We start from the raw sequence: 19,426 nt of genomic DNA, 5'->3' as shown, positions 1-19,426 counted from the left end.
ATGTGACTCGAGTCCACACATCTCCTTTTTAGATCACCAATATTTTTTAGAGGTGGACTATTGTACAACAATTGAGTAAATTCTTACTTTTCATAATATTTTCAACAAGTTCCTCCTTAAAACCAATTTATTCCTCAAAACAGAAAGCATGGTTTAGTTTAATTAAAATAAATACTTTGTTTTTAAAAATTATTTAAAACTAAGAACTGACTGTTCAGAATGTATTAATTTATTGAAAATACACATTTAAATAAAGACAAAAGTATTCAAACAGCATAAATGAACATTACACTTAAAATAAACTTTGACATTAACCTTCCCAAAAAAGGCGCAGCACAAACTGTGTGTGTGTGTGTGTGTGTGTGTGTGTGTGTGTGTGTGTGTGTGTGTGTGTGTGTGTGTGTGTGTGTGTGTGTGTGTGTGTGTGTGTGTGTGTGTGTGTGTGTGTGTGTGTGTGTGTGTGTGCACTTACATGTATTTGTATTTTTAAAAAGCAGCCATTATCTATAACAAGCTTACCAACCAGCACATCTACTGTGAACAACACAACAGTTGAAACATCTGTCAAACACATTAAGAATACAAAAGAGAACTGTGCTTTCTTGTAACAATTTTATACTGCAACAATGCAAGTAATGTTTTGGACCAGAACACCATTTTGGAATCCGTTATGAGATCAGGTTGGCCTTTTCGTTTTTCCCACACAGCGGTGAATCGGGCACAAGGACTCTCCCTGCTTTAGGTTGAAATGTAGAGACCACAGAATCCGAAGAAGGATCTGCAGTAGAGAGGGGGAAACACATTTGAGTTTCAAATTTTAATTTTAGTTTTAGAACACACAATCAGCTGTTAGCCCTACCTGTTTGCTTAGTCAAGCCACAGGCATCTCTTGTGCTTTGTTTCCGTCTCTGATGCACTAAAATAGAACAGGGATAAAACAGATGAGGAAGCAGGCAGTGATCGGATGTATTTTTTTCACTCAAACATGACCTGAATAGCAAAATATTTTATCCGTTAGAAAATACGTCATAGCACACACTCTGTCAGGTCATCAGGAACAAAGTTGTTGGTTTACAGTGTAGATCCTGGAACTGAGCAGACCTTGTACTACACTGTAAACACAGAACTTTAAGTTAGAGATAAACTTTACGAATATTTGTAATACATTTGCGGTGGTCTCTAGTAGAAATTAATGTCTATTTCTAGGGAGGGGGGGGAGGGGGGAAGCTCCGGCGCTCCAGTTTGAAGACATAGAAGTCAGCTGGAAGGAGAAAGATTTGGAGTCTTATTTCCTGATATTTGAACGTGACTCTACCACTGATTCTGTTTGCTTTTCAACGTTGATGTTGAATCTTTATAAATAACACAAGCCTGGAGGAGTTCTGCTGTGTGGTGGAGTTACAAATGTTAGCTTCTAATAATCGAGACATTCTCTGATCTCTCCTACACCCTAAATCAACAACAGCCTACCTCATTGCTAGCCAAGACGGATGAATCCATGAATGTTATGTAGCGTGTCGTAGACTTGTCAGGCTTTCTAAACTATGCATATCTCCATCTATTTTCTATCAGAAGCTAATGCAGGAAATAGGTAGAAGACTATTTTCACGTTCAGCCTACATTTTAAATTCAGAGTTGCTGATCATTTTCAAAAATAAAAGCTTGTTTTTAATGACAGTTGTGGTAAGTACCTGTCTGCAGAATGTGGAGCACCAGAGCGACAATTATGAGGCCAGAGAGGCAAGCAGCAGTCACCAGAATGACCCAGGTCAAGTTCAAAGCTTCTGGGTGAGAGGATTTGGACACTGTGAAGAAACTGAATGAATTAAGCGATCTTGAAATATGCTTTAATGCCTCATTTATGAAAAAAAGATTTTTGTTTTGAGTTGTTATTGTACTAGTGTTGTTAGAATCTCTCTAATGCTCATGATCGATCATCATTAGAGATGTGAATGAAGACAATGTCTCTTCTACATTCTTATTTTTACAGATAGTTCAAACATAATTACTCATTTTATACCTGCAGGGGAAACACATCTTGCTTTTTTTTGCCATCTAAATGCACTGAAACAGTGCACGCAGAGCTTTAGAATCACACGCATTTGTAATTTTCCAGACAACATGAGCAAAGGAAGCTATTTTGGAGTATTTCCATCTGGTGCATTGCCTCAGGTTTACAACATTATGAACATTACGGGACATACAAAAATAAAGTTAGGCTGCACAGGAACTTAAAAGGTTCCCAGTAACTGGCAGTAACAAAAGCCACACTTACGGCACTGCTCGAAACAATAAACGGCCGTGGGAGAGAACTTCACGTCAAGCCTCTTCACCTGCACAAACACGACAAGAGCATTCAAAGTCAGAAACTGGATAAATGCATAAGAGAAAATGATTGGGGAAAACAACCCTGATAAAGCCACACATACTTGCACACAAGAGCTGCATTGTAGCCCTGTCAGCTCTAAATTAACAGCTTTCTGTTCCTCCTGTGGAATAAAGAGAAAGATTGGCCATTTAATCATCGTTCCTCAGATTCTGTAAAAGCAAGCTTTCTTAGACAACCTGTTAACAGATATAAATACTAGCATGCTAAATGTTTATTGATGTTATTTGGCTGAAAACATTGTCACGTTGCTGAGAAAATGAGCGGTTTCCAAGCAACTAGTGCAAAACGATTGCAGGAAGTTGACTGAGTTGATCGGCGCACACAAAAGGGCAGGGAGGTCATTATAGACCTGCAAGCTTTTTATTTAGATAATAGTCTAACTCAAATTCACAATATTCATGAAATAATTTCTTGATTATGCAGGAGAAAACTCCATTATTGTATACCTACCACATGCACAGTTTTTGTTTTGGTGGTCTGGCACTTTGAAGAGCCTCCAGATTTCGTGCAAAGCCCCACAGAAAACGTTGCAGTTACCATCGACTGCAGTTGCAGGTCTTCTTGTCCTTGTTCTCTTGTCACGACCACCTCCCAGGCTGGAAAACATCACAGGTTTATTATAAACAGCTGCATAAATGTCTCTTATCTTCATGATATAATCCACTGTGTCTGGAGGCGGCAAAAAGACAATGTTTATCAGCATGAACGTATGAGGGAAAAGTCTCACCTTTGATTGTTCCAGCAAACGGACATCGGATCCAGGACTGGGATCCTACAGAAAACTGAGAAAATATTAAATATTAATTACATATTGTCAACTGTTTTTTTAATGCAGCAGCATAATAATGTTTCCTACAAAACTGGTCCATGGAACAGAACCGCTCTGGTGCTAAAGATACTTCTGTTTGTGGTTCGGTTTCCAGAGAACTGAGGGCAGATTTCAGTGCAGCTTCCTGTTGTTCAGTAACCATCATTTTATTAACTGTTTGGTGAGTCACTTAAAGATTTGGTCAACTCATTTTATTTATGTTTATGTATTTATGTTTATGTATTTAGCCGACGCTTTTGTCCAAAGCGACTTACAAGTGATAATCGGCATGTTGCCCTTGAGGCTAACAACAACAATAACAACAACTTGACATCAATCATGGAGATTTATTTAATACATTAGCAGTGGTCTCTAGTTGGTCCCTCCCCGGGCTGTCACCTTACCATGGTGGTGGGGTTTGAGTGTCCCAATGATCCTAGGAGCTAAGTTGTCTGAGGCTTTATACCTCTGGTAGGGTCACCCATGGCAGACAGGTCCTAGGTGGGGGTCAGACAAAGAGCAGCCCAAAGACCCCTTATGAAGAATAATATACATGGAAATAGTGTTCCCACGCCCAGACGCGGGTCACCGGGGCCCCCCTCTGAAACAAGGCCTGGAGGTGGGGCACATTGTCAAGTGCCTGGTGGCCAGGCTTTTACCCATGGAGCCCAGTCGGGCACAGCCCAAAGAGGAAACGTGGGTTCCTCTTCCCATGGGCTCACCCCTCGTGGGATGGGCCAAAAGAGTCTGGTGCAGTGTGTGACGGGTGTTAGTCGAGGGCGAGGACCTTGGCGGTCTTATCCTCGGCTACAGAAGCTGGCTCTTGGTGGGCATACTAGTTTAATTTGTGGTTTTCCCCCAGTGAACAAGAGGGTAGCCTCCCTCTTCCTAGAAGTGTGCTAATGCACCGAACTACAGTTCAGACTACCCACCCTTTTTGGAGAGAAGTTGGAAGGGTGCTCCAGAGGGCTCTTTCTGGTGACTTCTTAGTTCTGCTGGGGAACTTTAACGCTCATGTGGGCAACAACAGTGAGACCTAGAGACTTGTGGTTGGGAGGAATGGCTCCCTGATCTGAATTTGAGCAGTGTTTTGTTATTGGACCTGTTCAAGCTTAAAGGCACCTTAGCTTTGATGATCAACTTTGTCGTTCGTCTGATCTGCGGCTGCATGTTTTGGACACTCGAGTGAAGAGAGGGGCAGAGTTTTCAACTAACCACTACCTGATAGTGAGTTGGCTCCGATGGTGGGGGAGGATTCTGGTCAGACCTGGCAGGTCCAAATGCATTGTGAGGGTCTGCTGGGAGCGCCTGGCAGAGTCTCCTGTCAGAAGGAGCTTCTATTCCCACCTCTGACAGAACTTCCAAACATTTCGTGGGTGGCTGGGCTCTCCCTTAGAGATAGGGTGAGAAGCTCAATCATCCAGGAGGGGCTCTGAGTAGATCCACTGCTCCTCCACATTGAGAGAAGCCAGTTGAGGTGGCTAGGGCATCTGATTAGGATGCCTCCTGGACGCTTCACTGGTGAGGTTTTCCGGGCATGTCCAACAGGGAGGAGACCTAAAGGGAGAGTCAGGACACGCTGGAGGCACTACGTCTTTCGCCTGGCCAAGGACTGCCTTGGAGTTGCCCCAGAAGAGCTGGCCCAAGTGGCTGGGGAGAGGGAAGTCTGGGGCTTAGGCTGTTGCCCCGGTGACACAACTCCAGATAAGCGGAAGAGAATGGATGGATGAATGGATGGATTCAGTTGGAATGAATGCCTTGTGAGTAGTTCTCGGGTGGGAAAAGAAATACCAGTGCACCAATTCTTGAAACTGAAAGTTGCTCACATCACAGCTGAGGTTCAGATGGCAGGTTTTTTTGTCTTACTCCCTGATATTTGGATATATCGCCCCAGATTGGATAACAGCAAATTGACTCTACCAATGACTTGCACACGTGGATGTTTAATCTCCGCAAATAACACAAGCCTGGAGGAGTTTTTGTGTGTGTGTGTGTGTGTGGTAGAGTTACTAATGCTAACGGTTAGCTTCTACTAGTTGGGATGTTCTCTGCTGTTTCCTGGACGCTAAAATAACAACAGCCTTCCCCTTCGGGAGTCAAGTTGGGCGAGTCCATGAACAATTACGTGACAGTGTGACGTAGATATGTGAGAATTTTCAAAACCTAGCGTTTCACCATCTATTTAATGTCAGAAGCTATTGCAGAAGATAGATATAGGAGACTATTTTCATGTTCAGCCTGCATGAAAAACTCAGAGTGACTGATTATAATCAGAAAAAATCATTAAGAAATGGGTTTTCAGTTAACCACACCTTTAATATGCCAAATGCGGGGGGGGGGGGTGTAAACATACTGCGACTTTTTTTTTAATCAGATTCATATATATCAGGGAAAACAGCTATTGGGACATTCCAATTAGAGCTCCGATGCCTGCATCTACTGGCCATAGATCAAAGCAAAGAAAGGAGGTGCGATAATGGTAGATTGGAAACTTTACCCTCCACCATAGCCTCATGGTCACGTAAACGCCATCACATAAAAGCTAATGACTAAAGCATGTCCACCATCTTTCACTGTTTCTACTTAAAAGTTGCCCCTGCCAGAGAACAGTAGTTCACTGTTTTCTGGAGAGGAGTTCCACAACCTGACTTACAAGTATTTCCATTCCTCTTTGGATTCGCTTAAAAGTTGCATAATCCCTCCACCTGCAAATCCAAAGCTAGCGTGGAAATTAGCAGAAACTTGAGGATAAACGATGATGTATTCTTGTTCTAGTTAATCACTTATTCGTTGTTGTTTAATGATGTAACATGTTTATTAGTGCGCAGTTGAAATGTCAGGGCAGCTTTTGTAATCCTTTGCCCACAAAGACATTTCCTAGCATGCTAAGCTAAGCTTGCTGTTGGCTTTTTACGAGCTAAATTGGTGCCATTTTTCTTATGTGACTCTCATCTGGGGAACTGAAAATCACACTGATATTAAAAGTACTAACTTCTTCATAAAACAAAGCTCATTGACTTGGCCCAGTTTTGTTTTACAGGCTTGGTGAAAAAAGAACATAAAGTATTTTGTGAATGGGCACAGTTTGTTGGATGTGATAATGTGGAATAAATGTTTGTTATACCATTTAAATGGTTTTAAGAAGGCTGGCACTTGTCCAGCAATTACATAATTTATTTCAGTCAAGTTTAGTTCCTGAAAGAGAGAAATCAACCATACCTTCATGCAAAGGTCAGGGTGTGGATCCACTTTAGCAAACGTCAACTAAACAAAACAGAAAAAGGACGTTTTACATAAATCAATACGGATATCCCTTCTCAAGTTTCAGCCCAAGGTTTCAAGGAAATATTTTTTTTAACTTTCTTTTTGCCATCAGCTGTAAGTCTGGGTTTAGAATAAAGCAGATAGAGGCCTCATGTTTGCAAAGTCACAGTTCACAAAACACTTCTGACATCATTCGAATGAAATGATAAGTGCTTCAAGCAGGAAGTTATTGACGTTGCATTGTGTATCACTGACACCATAAGCCATATTTACACAAGTGACGCACAAAATATTTCCCTACTGCATTGCTACACTTATTCCACTGACAGCAAGGTGTCATGACTCAGGTAAATTACAAGAGACACGTTCTAGGAGCCCTTTGTCGCTTTCACATTTTTTTTCTGTTCTTTGTGGTGGTGGCACCACAGTTTGTTTCTTTTATTATTTAAAAGCACCCTAACCCTTTCTCTGCTGACATTCTGCAATGAATCAGGCAGGTCCATGCAATTCCCATCTTCTCTTTTCTCACATAATCCAGCCACAGCAGAAATCGGACAAGCAGGCTTCCATGTTAAAGCCTCTTCGGCTGAATCAAACGTTATTTTGAACCACAATTCCTCCAGACCTACATGGAGATAAAGCCACAGCCTTGTGATAAGTTATCAGTTTTGAGTGCACAGACTGAGACGATACATAATTGTACTCTTTACTCACGATCTTTAAAAGGGCAGACTTGGACTCTAGGCGCATCCATCACAGCCGACCAACCCTAAAAAGAATTTCCTCATGAACATCAAATGTTTACGTGGAACTGATTACTAATGGACAGATCATGTGTCAGAACTGCTGATTCAAACTTTACCTCGATACAAAGGCATGGTAAAGGTCGGGAGTACTGAAGGATGGCGCTCTTATTGGATTTCTCTTTATGCATCTGAAACAAATATTTGAGCATCTTTCACTTTCAAGATTTAATTTCACAATTTCTGGTTAAGCAAACAGTAAATCTAAAGTAAGATTTTAAGTTTTTAAACTGAATCTTTGGGCAAAGTTTCCACACCTTTGCTTTCACTGTGTGTGTGTCATCTAATGAGTAAAATATGAATACTAAAACTAATTTAGCACCAGTCATGCATGAGGCATGTGAAGGGAGTTCTAAAATTAAAGAGGCTCATGAAATAACAAAACACGATTTTCAGGAAGGTGTGGTAGGGCAGAGTGAACTTAGCCAACAGCTGCAGTAAAAATACAATATGATAAATATATGAACCTTACAAGAATCTACAATCAATTTATTATATAATAAAGTAAGATCTTGCTAAATGCTATTTCCTTTTTCTATATGTGGGTTTTAGGTTCAATATTTTTATTGTAAATGTCTGAATTTTTTAAAAATAAACTGTCTAACCAGAGTTTTGGCCCCTGTTCCAAGGCAGATGAAATCCTTGTGGCACAGCCGGAGATGGTAGTCGTGGCCTTCAAGCATGTCTGACACATGGATTTCCAATTCTTTCTTCTCTGGGTTCTCAACATATGATAGCCTACCCGCTGAAAGAAACAGAATAGCAGCCATCCATTGGAATACAGATTCTGGGAAATATATTGAATGTAGTTCAAAGAAGGACGAGCTAAGTATGAGAATTTACAAGATGCAACAATTTATTCAAATCTGCAGAGCAACCGAGTTTTTAATGATAAAAGTAAAGTCCTCTTTATTACAGCCAAGGTTGGAATGGGTTAAGATCTGATTCTAATCCAGAGGCTTCAATAGTGGTGTGTGTTACACGGTGGAACAACTTTGACCAGCCATGGTGATTTTTAAGGCTTTCACATCTGAGTCAGCCCGGCCTAGCCCTGGCAGGTTAATGGTGTTCACATCTGGGTAATCTGTACGATTTCCATGCTCAGCCAGCTGGAATTTTTGGACCTGCTCCCCAGCGATCAGCTTCGTGCAGAGCAAACCTAACACACCCACTACCGACTGACTGTACCAGCTGAAGTTTGCGCTTACCTACTAGAGGGAGCTTCTGTTTGGCAAGTGGAATCAGCAGCAGCAGCTTCCCGAATGTGCAACGCATTATCAGTTGTGATGCAGTGTGGTAAACATATTCTGACTGCAGCTTGGAACCACCGCTACAGCGGGAGGACAGTCTCAGTAAGAGAGTAGGAAGCAGTGTGCTTCAGTGTATCCAAAAGCAGCACTGCTCATGCTCATCATTTACTAATTTGAGGAGAATATTTAGAAACATGCCCTGCCAACATGTTCTGAGACATCCTTGTTTCTGAGAAGGCCATGTGAACCACAGACATCATGGTGTGAACAAAACCTGGCAGCAGTGGGGTGGGCTGACCCAAACAAGGCTGGACGGGACTGGGCCATGTGTGAAAATGTCATTAGAGCAAACAGTACCGTAGTAGCTCACATAAACACACAGTAAACAGAGCTCACACTAGCATATAGAGATAACTAACGCAGTTGAAGAAAACAACGTGTCTTTTCAGGGCAATACGTCAAATTTCTGATGTGCATGTAAATGCATTGACTGTAGCACACAGAGCAAACAGAGCTCACACTAGCAGGGAAAGCAGAGCTCACACTTGCACACACACACACACACACACACACACACACACACACACATTCAAATACAAACAGAGCTCACACAAACTTTTTTCAATTTTGTTTTCTTCACCTTTGACCCTATAAATGATTTGCCTCGCTACAACAAAGATGAACTGGAGTGTGTCTGTTTTATTGCCTTTCTCAGACTTCTTCCCTCATTTGTTGTATTAGTTTTGCTTTCAGGCTAACCATTTAAGGGTGCTTGCTACTTAGTTATGTCACACTGCATCAGCTATGATTCCTGTAAATGTGTTTACCTTTGTTTTCATTAGCCTTTTTCCTCTTTGTCATCGTTTCCAGTAAACTGCTGTTCCATCGCATGTCATGTGGGACTAAATAATTATTCTAACCTGTCAAATCTAAAACAGATCTAGGTGATGAAACAAATATGAATCAGATTTACTAATCCAATCACTCTCCTCTTTTCTATATCAAATCGTCTTGGTACCCCAGTAGTCCTCAAAAGACAAAATAAACATTTTATTCAGCAGTCACAGACATTTGACTTAATTAACAAACATACAGGTATACTTACTGATGCATTCTGGGACATTCATTCTAAGATCTTCACTGTTGCATTCTACAAAGGGAAGCCAAACATTTAGTGGCTTAAAAAGAGGGCATGTGTATTTTTATTTCCACTTGCAATCAACCAAAAAATTTCTGCAGACAATCCAATCCTACAATCCACAGGATGACATCGCAAACAGACTTGGGACATTCCCAGCTTTTTTGCATTCTTATCTCAGGCTGTTGGGAGACCAATTATGCATGTATCATGCAAATGATGTTATGGTTATTTCATGCTAGTGGGTTTCCTTTACCTTTACTTTAACACCTTGGAATCATGATGCATGTTTTTGTGTTTATCTTCTTCTTTTGCAACTGGAATTATGTGAAAAAGCATGTATGAAAAGCCCATACCAGGAGTTAGATAGGTGGTCGTCCAGCTTATGTTGCAGTAATCTGGTATAGTTTTCACCGTTACTTGCAGTTGTTGGTTTGGAGAGACTTCAGTGCAATCATTCTCAACTGTCACCTAGAGGAAACAGAACAGACAGGTAAAAAAAAATAAAAAATAAAACCAACTAATTCTTGTTATGACATGTTTGTCACAGTTCATCAACAGTTACTAACCACAACTGGAGGCAATTCAAAGTTAAATATCACAATGTTGCAAATAAAATGTGAATGATGACATTTCCAGAGTGAAACAAGCTGCTGTTCTATATTAATAGTCATAGTGTATTATTGTTGGGCAACATTACCGGAAATCTGGACAGTTTTTTCCTCGATGCTTTTGTGAATACTACGCTTTGGCAGTCTGTCATCATTCCAGCACTGACTGTGCAAAACGACACGCCGTGGATTGATTCTGCAAAAAGTTAAATAAAACAGTCACCAAAATAGAAACCAGTGAGTCAAATGGTGCGATCATAAAACAGTCCATTAATCGTCTGATAAGGAGAGTATCTCCGTCTTGAGCTGACAAACGTGAGTTATGTTTCATGAAAGGAAAAACAAAGTTGTTGAACATTCACTGGACTGAGCAACAGTCAGGGTCAAAGGGATTTCCCCACTGAAGCCCTGTGGCTGAGAAACTTTGAGAAACTAAATATTTGTTGTTTATTTCACAAATCTGACCAGATTGTTCTGTTTAGCTGACCACGGGGGACATGGAATGTCAATTGAGGTATTAAAAAAACACACACAAAAAAGCAGAAGCATTTGTCATGAAAAAATATTTTGTCATGACTTTCTTGACTGCTTGACATGTAAACATGACTCATCTCTACAACTGCTGCACCTAAGTGGTTAGTTACTTCCTTCTCCAGTTATACAAGCTAGGTGCAAAGTGCACTTAGTCATGCAGTGAAAAAAATACAAGGATGTGAACAAAGGAGCATTCGTGGTTCCAAGAATGAGAAAAACATAGGAGGAGTTCCTCTGAATGTCAACAGTGACCAGTCTGACTGGTGTAGATGGTATGAGAAGAAGGGATGCACAACCCAGGTAACCTGCCAGGCAATCAACAGGTTGTAGAATGGGATCTCCTTCATTTTTCCCTCTTTAGAGCTGTTTTAGTGATAAAATGAATTGTACTCAGTGGGGGTCCAGAATTACATGTTATGAACAGCACATTGAGATTATTTTTGTTGAGTGGGCACTAATACCAGAACTGGATTTGTTCAACTCACAAACAAACGGTAAAACCTTCTGGAGACCATCTTTGACTTGTAGTTTTTCAGTGTCTGGTTTGCAATTTTGCAATTGAACCAGAAAGATTGCTAAGTGAGTGGGGCCATCCTTCGAGTGTGTGCCTTTGTGGATTTTCATAGGGAACTCTTGGGCTTCTGGTTGATTTCCAAGGGAGGTGTTTCAGACATGTCCCATCAGGAAAAAGCCCTCTATACTCACCCAAGATTTACCGGAGAGATTATATTCCACTGTTTATCTGAAAAGGAACTTCAGACACAATGGAAAAGGATAAAGGGAGGCTTGGGAATATATTTAATAAGAAAAATTTCCTGTTCACTTATCAGTCACCCTCTAGCTCAGGGTTCAACAACTTCCAGCTCTGGAACCACGTGTGCATCAGCACATGGGGGCAGCAGAGGGGAGGGAAGGTGGAAAAAAGGCTTTCACACCTCTGGAGAAGAAGCTATCTTTCTGCCTGGAGGTTGTGGTCTTGATGTTCCTGTACCGTTTTTCTGGACAGCAGCGGTACAAAGAGTTTGTGACCTGGGTGGGATGGATCAGCAGAAATGAGACTAGCCTTCATTGACAGTCTAACAGCATATATTGACTTTAGCGACATGGTTTTACAACTTTCTCACGACAATGGCATGGGAGTTAAATGCCCACAACTGGAAGGTTGCAGGTTTGTTACCCTCTCAGACAATCTCAGTCAACGTATCCTTGGGCAAGCCACTTTACTTTCCTTGCCCGCTAGAGGTGGTTGCAGATACTGTGGACTCTGGTTGCATGGAAGCCTCGCTTGTCAGTGTTCCCCAGGAATGCTTTGGCTACAATGTAGCTTATTACTATCAGTGTGTAAATGTGTGTGTGCATGGGTGAATGACTGTTATCCTGTTGAGCATCTTGGAGGGTTCTAGTACTTTATACAGAGAAGAAGAAATTATTTTCATATAGCGCTTCTCAAGATAGAAATCAAGAGGCACTTCACAAGAACTAAATATAAAATAAAAAATTATTTGAAAAAAGATTGTAATAAAAATTGGAAAATAGGAAAATTGTAGATTAAGAAATGTGAGGGAAGACATAATTGGTAGAAATAGCAGCATGAGGAGAAGTTAGTTAGAAAGAATGAACCAAAGGTCACAGAAAAGCTAGCCTGAACAGGTGAGTTTTCAGCTGCTTTTTAAAGGAGACCACTGAGTCCACTGATCTCAGGCTCAGGGGGAGAGTTCCAAAGTCTGAGGGCCACAGCAGCAAATGATCTGTCACCTTTGGTCTTTAGCCTGGTGCGCTGCACAACCAGCAGGCTTTGGTCACTGGACCTCAGGGACCTGCTGGGGGTGTAGGGACTGAGAAGATCACCAATGTAAGATGGTGCTTGTCCATGTGAGGTTCTAAAGACCAGGGGCCTCATTTATCAAGCTTGCTTACGCACAAAACGGGGTCGGAAAACTGCGTAAGCAACTTTCCACGCAAACTTTGGGATTTATGAAAGAAAACTTAGCGTAAAAATGTGCATAACTTTAAGTTGACTAAGGACCTGGCTTACACACATTTTGGACATGGAGAGCACCTGCAGTGCCGCTGCTGAGAAGGATAAAATTATGAAATCCTGCAGCATTATCACTTGTACTGCTTCGTGCGCACACAGAACAAGACCCCCCACATGCACACACATGCGCGCACACACACACATGCGCGCACCTCACACATGCGTGCACCTCACACGCACACAGCCTGAAGCGCAGAATACGGAATGCAGAATATCAGCAGGGGGACAGATTGAGACAGAATGTCATGCGTCTGTGACAGTGTGTGTCCTGTCACTGTGACCCGATTAATTATCCGCCCTGGCTACTTATTCAAGGGAGATCTCGGTTTGGGTGACTGGTTAGCATGCGTGACTTTCACTTGGGAGTCTGGGGATCGAGTCCCAATTGGACCATTTTCTATATCCACCACAGATCTCTCTGAAGAACTCACAACATTGACAGCTTCAGCAACACTGTGCCACTCCGTGGATTTTCTTTATTTGTTTTGCAAAAGCACTTCCTTTCATTTCTCTACCTCACCCACAATTATACCTCAATTTCTACTTATGTGAAATTGCGCTTCCTTGATCGGCCTTGATCTACGGTCGCCATCGTCATTGGCGGAGCGCTGCAACAGCCGGCTTATGTATATGCATGAGATCCAAAAGGCACTTTGCATTGACCATTTATGGCAGTAAGTGAGCGTGGTGAGGGCGGGATGTGACTAAAATGCAGCTGAGAAACATTCTCATTAGTCTCCGATTTATGAAGCGGAGATTGCGTGCAGCTGTGCGTACTCCATGTTTGATAGATCATAAACCTACTTGGCGTAAGTAAAAAAAATTTGCTGAGCTTAAGTACGGTTTTAGTAAGGATTCTACGCAGTGTTTGAAAAATGAGACCCCAGAACCAGGATCTTTAAATGAACCCTGAAGTTGACTGACAGTCAGTGAAGCTGTAGGAGAAACAGGGTGATTTGAGTGAAAGAAGAGTGAACAAGAGAACTGACATGAGAATCCAGGGTGAGAGCTGGGTCAAAGGTCACACCAAGATTCCTGGCAGAGGGTTTGGTGTGAGAAGAAAGCTAACTGAGAGAGTCTCTGATTTTTGAAACCAGCTTGTCTGGGACACAGATGTGGATCTTAAGCCTGATTTATGCTTCTCCGTCTGCGTCAGTGCGGAGACACACAACGCCATTATCCGTCCTTGCGTAGGGCACGCAAGTACGTACGGAGTCGAGCCCACTTTTTTAAACATCCGTCGAACGAGACGGATTACGCAAGCTCGTGATTGGTCGGGACGCCGCTGTTGTTTACAGCGCCGCCATTGCAAAGAGAGCCGAGGATAACTAGCGGCAGACACGGAGAAGCTTGAAAAATTCCTCGCGAAAAAACTCTAAAAATATGAACGTTTCATCCTCCCGTGACTGAAGGAGTGAAAAGATGCGCAGCAAGCGTTTTATTTGTGGACGGAAATGACAGGAAACATGGGTTTAGAGGTGGGGAGCGCATGAAGCGGTGGGAGAATGAGAGACAAATATGTCCGTGTTAAAAGTCTCTTATATACACAAAAAACTCAATAAAAAACACACGATCTTGGACCGATATACGACAGATACCACAGAACAACGCTACGCCCTCTGTTTTCCTGCCGGGGAATTGCTTTGCAACACTCTCCAGGAGACGGAGAATTATGAGAGCAAAACGCTTCCGTCAATCCGTGCGTGTCTGTCCCTTGCGGAGCTGACGGAGAAGCATAAACCAGGCTTTAGTCTTATCTTCACTCAGCTGTAGAAAGCCCCCAGCCATCCAAGTTTTAATAGTCTAAGCAGGTGTGTAACAGCTGCAGCTTAGACATCTCATGGGGCTTAAAGGAGATGTACAGTTGGATGTCATCTGCATAAAGATGGTATGAGATTCCTTTGAAGGAGCTCAGGATGTGCTGAAGAGGAAGCAAATACAGGAGGAAGAGCAGAGGCCCCAGTGCAGAGCCTTGTGGAACACCATGAGGGAGGGATACAGTGGAGAACCGAATCTTGGAGACAGCCACAGAGAAGGAATGCTCAAACAGGTAAAAGGGCAACCACTCCAGAGGAGATCCTGATAGGCCTACCCAGTCTCTCAGCCTCTCCAGTAGCAAGTGATTGTCAGCAGTGTCAAAGGCTGCAGTCAGGTCCAGCAGGTCCAGAACAGAACAGTCCCCTAGCTAAGCTTAAGCTTTAGTTTTTATGCATTTTTATGTTGTGTATTGTCTTTGGGGGGCGAGGTGGCACAGGAGTTAAGTGCTCGCCCCATAATCGGAAGGTTGCAGGTTCAAGTCCCGCTCAGTCTGTCGCTGTCATTGTGTCCTTGGGCAAGACACTTAACCCACGTTGCCTGCTGGTGGTGGTCGGAGGGACCGGTGGCGCCAGTGCTCGGCAGCCTCGTCTCTGTCAGTGCGCCCCAGTGCAGCTGTGGCTACATCGTAGTCAGAAGGTCATTAGAGACCCTAAGAAGAGCTGTTTCAGTGGAATGAGCTCTACAATGTCTGTTTCGACCACACCTGTCACGTACTTTGAGATTTATCAGCTTGTAAAAATTTGTAATTAGCATGACTACATATCAGACGTCAGTATGTTGCATTTTTGATGTCACCACAGAACCTCCTTTGCCCTAGCGTAGCTGCTACTTACCAAATGGCCAGATTTATGGTGGTTATTTCCTCCTGAAAGAAGGGTTTGAAGTTCACTGAGCTTACAGCCATTTTCCCTCTGCTTTTCTCTATTTCTGGTTCAATGATGACAATTTGATGATGCACATTTGTAGTTCTGGACCTATTTTTACACAAAACCTAGAATAAATTTTACCCCATTTGAAAATAAGCGCTTTCTTAGCATCAGAATGTGTCTTTAAAATTCACGGACATCATATGTGAAATCCATGTCACATAACAAACGGGGCTGGAAAAATATCAAGTAGTTTTGAGACTCAAACTTCAAATAATGACAAAATAGCTCTTTCAGGCACAAAAGTGGTAAACCTCTGCCCTAGCCACACAGAAAACCATCCCAGTCAATCAACCGGTTGCTCAGTTTGCCAACAAATTGTAAAATTTTAAGGTATTGCATTTACCCACCGGAAAGTAGTAAAAGTGTTTGGACTTTCAAATGTAGAGTGCACTTCTGTTTCCTTTCACACTTCATGACTGTGGAGATGTTCACGTGTTGGAAGACAGATGAGCTGAGACCTTCAGCGGGGATTTGACACCCAGGAGAAAACCAATCTGACCAGGAAAGGACAAAAGAAACAACTCTTGGACGTTGTAAAAATTTTCTCTTATTTTCTACTGTTGCTCAATTTTTATGGTTCCTGTTTGGCACTGTCTCCTTAAATGATGTATGCTTCTTGTGAAGAAAGCTTTCTTTGGCAAGTTAAAGGTCGGTTACACCCTAAAGGTTTCAGGTAAATCACAACAGGGTGGGAAGCCTTTCAAATTTAATTAGGTTTTGTTTAGTTACATGATGCTCCTATTAATGTACAGTTTGCTTTAAACTCCAGTTTCTGCAAATACACACATTATCCATGCATAGCTGATGTATTATGATCATGCACGTTCAGGTGTGGCTGCGGATGAGTGTGTTTGGTTTATACTCACAATCTGGCTTGATTCTGTAGTTGAGTCCCTGCAGGAAGAAAAAGATACTGAAATAAAACTCTGTTCAGATTTAAAACTTGAAGAGACTAAAGGTCGCTGCCCTGCACAGGGGGGAAATAATATTTTACATCCTCATTGCTCTATGAAATGGGACTCTGCATGCAAGCAATCATGAATTTTTCTAGCTGCAAGCTTATCAAACAGTGCATGTCTCTCAGCAATGCAAATACATCATGCTTCAACGAAACCAATAAAATATTCGTCTTATGTCATGTCAATAGCATTCTATACTTACTAAATAGTTTTTTTGGTTGACGTTTTGTCAAAATCTAGGTGTTAGAAGATGTTTTTACTTGTTCCACAGCAGGGTTGTGTGTGAAAACCCTCAGGCTTTTACTATATGTTTTAGCAAAACAAGTGGTGCTTTTCTCCTTTAGCTCAAAGTTGAGTCATTGCTTTTGTTTTTCAGGGGTGCAGCTCTGAGTGGCACTGAGGAACTAGATTTGTTATTTTAACACATAACTCAGATGTTTGTGATATGAGGTTGAGGTGTTTTGAAACTGCTGTTTGGATGTGATTTTGACCAAATAAAGGTGTTTCAGGGACAAAAATGTAACAATCAATTGTCTTGCAGAGATTTTGACAAAGTGAGCTAAAAGTAAGAGAGGCTTCCTTCTTTTGATTTTAAAAGTGTCCTGATTTAAGCTGATGTCAGTTTTTGACGTTTCCCTGTCAGCCTTCTTTTTACTGCACCAATTAGTACATGAGGTCATTCACAATATGTCAGTGATGCAATTATCACTCACAATAAATGTTTCCAAAACACTGATGAGAGATTTTAAAGTGACCGCAAATAACTGCGAAAGATTTTCAAGCATTTTCAACAAAGTGCTTTGTGGAAAAGAGAGGAACTAAATGAGAGCATAAATCATTTGATTTCCTCTTGTACGCTTTTGAAAAAGAGCTCACAAAAATAGAATTTGCAGTTCTTGTCCATTTAGGACTGTCTTTATGACTCACCAGTGAGTCACGCAGATCAAAATAGGGCTTTTACAATGAGGCTTATGTGCTGTTTTGTCTCCTCTCACGTCTCTGTGCATCAAAGGTGTACACAGTTTTACAACTTTACCTCCAAAAGCCCCAGGCTGAATGGAAACCAACACTGAAAGTAAACTGATCTCTTTTGCTACTCTGACACACATCTGTGTGGAGTCCAGCTGAGCTCACCAGTAAGAGAAATGACCAAAGTTCCAAATATAGCACTCTAAAGTTATTAGAGATGGCAGAAAATAATAGCAGTCCCTTGAATTAGCTAACAATGGGGTGCAATTATTTCAAAAAGAGAGCGGAGGAGGTTTTACCTTAGAACATCTGGTGTGGCAGCTGGCAATCCTCTCTAGCTGTGTGCTTTCTGCAGCAGCTCCATTCAAGGTGCTTTGGGACACCAGCAGGGCAAACCAGAAAATCATTTTCATCAGACGTTAGATCAGCCCCTCTTCTCTCTGTGTCTTTTACTCTGTCAGAGGCAGGTGAGGAGAAGGTGCGTGACAAGCGGTGATGGTGAGTGTGAGAAGTGCACAGAAAGTGGTTGTCAGCGCAGAAGCAGAGTAGGTATTTGTTAGGAGGGGGGTGGGGCTATGGTCCACGGCCCTATGGTCAACTATTTCCTTTTTGGCACCAAGGTTTGAATGTTTGAGCAAGTTGCTCTGAATATTAGTGTTTATTTGCTACACTTATTGTGCAATTTAGGCAATTCTAATGAAGTTTGTTTCTAGGATAAGTTCCAACTCCACTCATTCCATAATAAATATATATACAGGTGGGTTTAACAAAAACTGTCTGAGATGCTGAATAGTTCCGTCAGTTAATGTATAATAATAATTTACAAATGCAGATATAGATAATTAAATACAGAATTATATTGATTTGAATATATAAATGAAAACACATATATTTATCAATATATAGATACAGAGATATACTTGTGCATCCGACCAATACTGCTGCTTAACTTTCTTAAATTGCAACATCTTAATTAGATTTAATCCAAATGCATGTTACAACTTCTGGCCACTTTCTGTTTCAGCAAAATAAAGTCAGTTAAAGTTTTGGGTTTCCTATAAAAGGTCATTTTTCAGAACCGACTGTGCACGCTCCTTTAACAGTCAAATGATCAACCGCTGACATTTAACTCCCCATTAATTTCATGAAACCATCTTCATCTTCACTGGTTGCACTGCTGGTTTCCTTTTGTATGGAGAATAATGAAGTAGCAGATCTGAAATTCACTGGAACCTGTAAATGATGTGTTATCCTAGAATAGTTTAATGTTGCCATTGTTTTGAGTATAATTGTCTCTTGCTTACTGTTGTGTGATTGGCTGATGGGATTGTAGCCTCTTCTCCAAATAAATCCACATCAGACTCCCTTTGAGATGAAAACATGACGTCTTTCCTGCCATTCTATCATTACTCAATATCTGAACAGCAGCCCTGGCTGAATCACCACAAAACAGCTGAGAAAATTCCTTAGACCTCAGAAGCCTCCAATGCTGGGAAGGAGATGTGACAACACACTTTAAAAATTCTTCCAGGTCATCTGAAGGTCATGTTGTCAGTTTGGAACAAAATATGGGTCAGCATGTGAAACTGAAAGTGACTGCTGAAATAAACCCAAAACCACATGCTGTTTCATTTGAACTAATTACCCACAGACTCTTGGTATTAAAACATATTTATTTAGGTGTAAAATCAGGATGTGATGCAGCCGCACGTGTTTAATAGTTGTTTGTTTCTCTTATGACTCACTCACGGAAAATCTTTTCTTACTCATTCCTCACATGACAAAAACAAAATCAGATAACCTGAAACTGTGGTACGGGTCAGTCAAAGACTGGTTTACTCCTGAATATTTATGTATTTTAAGTCTTTGCAGCTTGATTTTTTCAGCTAAGATCTGTTTCCTGGGGAAGTTGTGAG

At 41.5% G+C, this 19,426-nt stretch overlaps 2 protein-coding genes across 3 annotated transcripts in view; one reads left to right on the top strand and one right to left on the bottom strand.

Annotated features, from left to right (window-relative positions):
- Positions 1–221: 221 nt before the first annotated feature.
- On the bottom strand, positions 222–18,046 carry il17rel (interleukin 17 receptor E-like). 2 transcript variants are annotated; one of them, XM_015956869.3, is made up of 18 exons: positions 17,810–18,046; positions 16,449–16,476; positions 15,930–16,076; positions 10,353–10,459; positions 10,009–10,123; positions 9,620–9,664; positions 7,870–8,009; positions 7,324–7,395; positions 7,176–7,230; positions 6,923–7,086; positions 6,417–6,461; positions 3,117–3,171; positions 2,840–2,985; positions 2,430–2,489; positions 2,276–2,333; positions 1,692–1,805; positions 860–916; positions 222–778 (listed from the first exon to the last, which is right to left on the bottom strand). In XM_015956869.3, exons 1-18 carry the CDS (start codon positions 17,921–17,923, stop codon positions 669–671), a joined length of 1,632 nt encoding a protein of 543 aa, XP_015812355.1. In that variant the 5' UTR covers positions 17,924–18,046; the 3' UTR covers positions 222–668. The 2 variants fall into 2 exon arrangements, 1 of the variants encoding a protein (XP_015812355.1); XR_008563087.2 differs by lacking the exon at positions 222–778 and having other exon boundaries at positions 1,692–1,816.
- LOC107383948 (protein phosphatase 1H) overlaps positions 10,844–19,426 on the top strand; it is a 45,068-nt gene continuing 36,485 nt past the window's right edge. Inside the window, exon 1 of the mRNA XM_054740052.2 lies at positions 10,844–11,097. Coding sequence (XP_054596027.1) covers positions 11,036–11,097 — 62 coding nt within the window. The 5' untranslated portion in view covers positions 10,844–11,035. The remainder of the gene's footprint in view (positions 11,098–19,426) is intronic.

The sequence above is a fragment of the Nothobranchius furzeri genome, chromosome 1 (genome assembly GCF_043380555.1).
Source record: "Nothobranchius furzeri strain GRZ-AD chromosome 1, NfurGRZ-RIMD1, whole genome shotgun sequence".
Taxonomy (NCBI): domain Eukaryota; kingdom Metazoa; phylum Chordata; class Actinopteri; order Cyprinodontiformes; family Nothobranchiidae; genus Nothobranchius; species Nothobranchius furzeri.
Note: the sequence above shows the minus strand (reverse complement) of the source record. Positions and strands in the feature narration are given on the sequence as shown.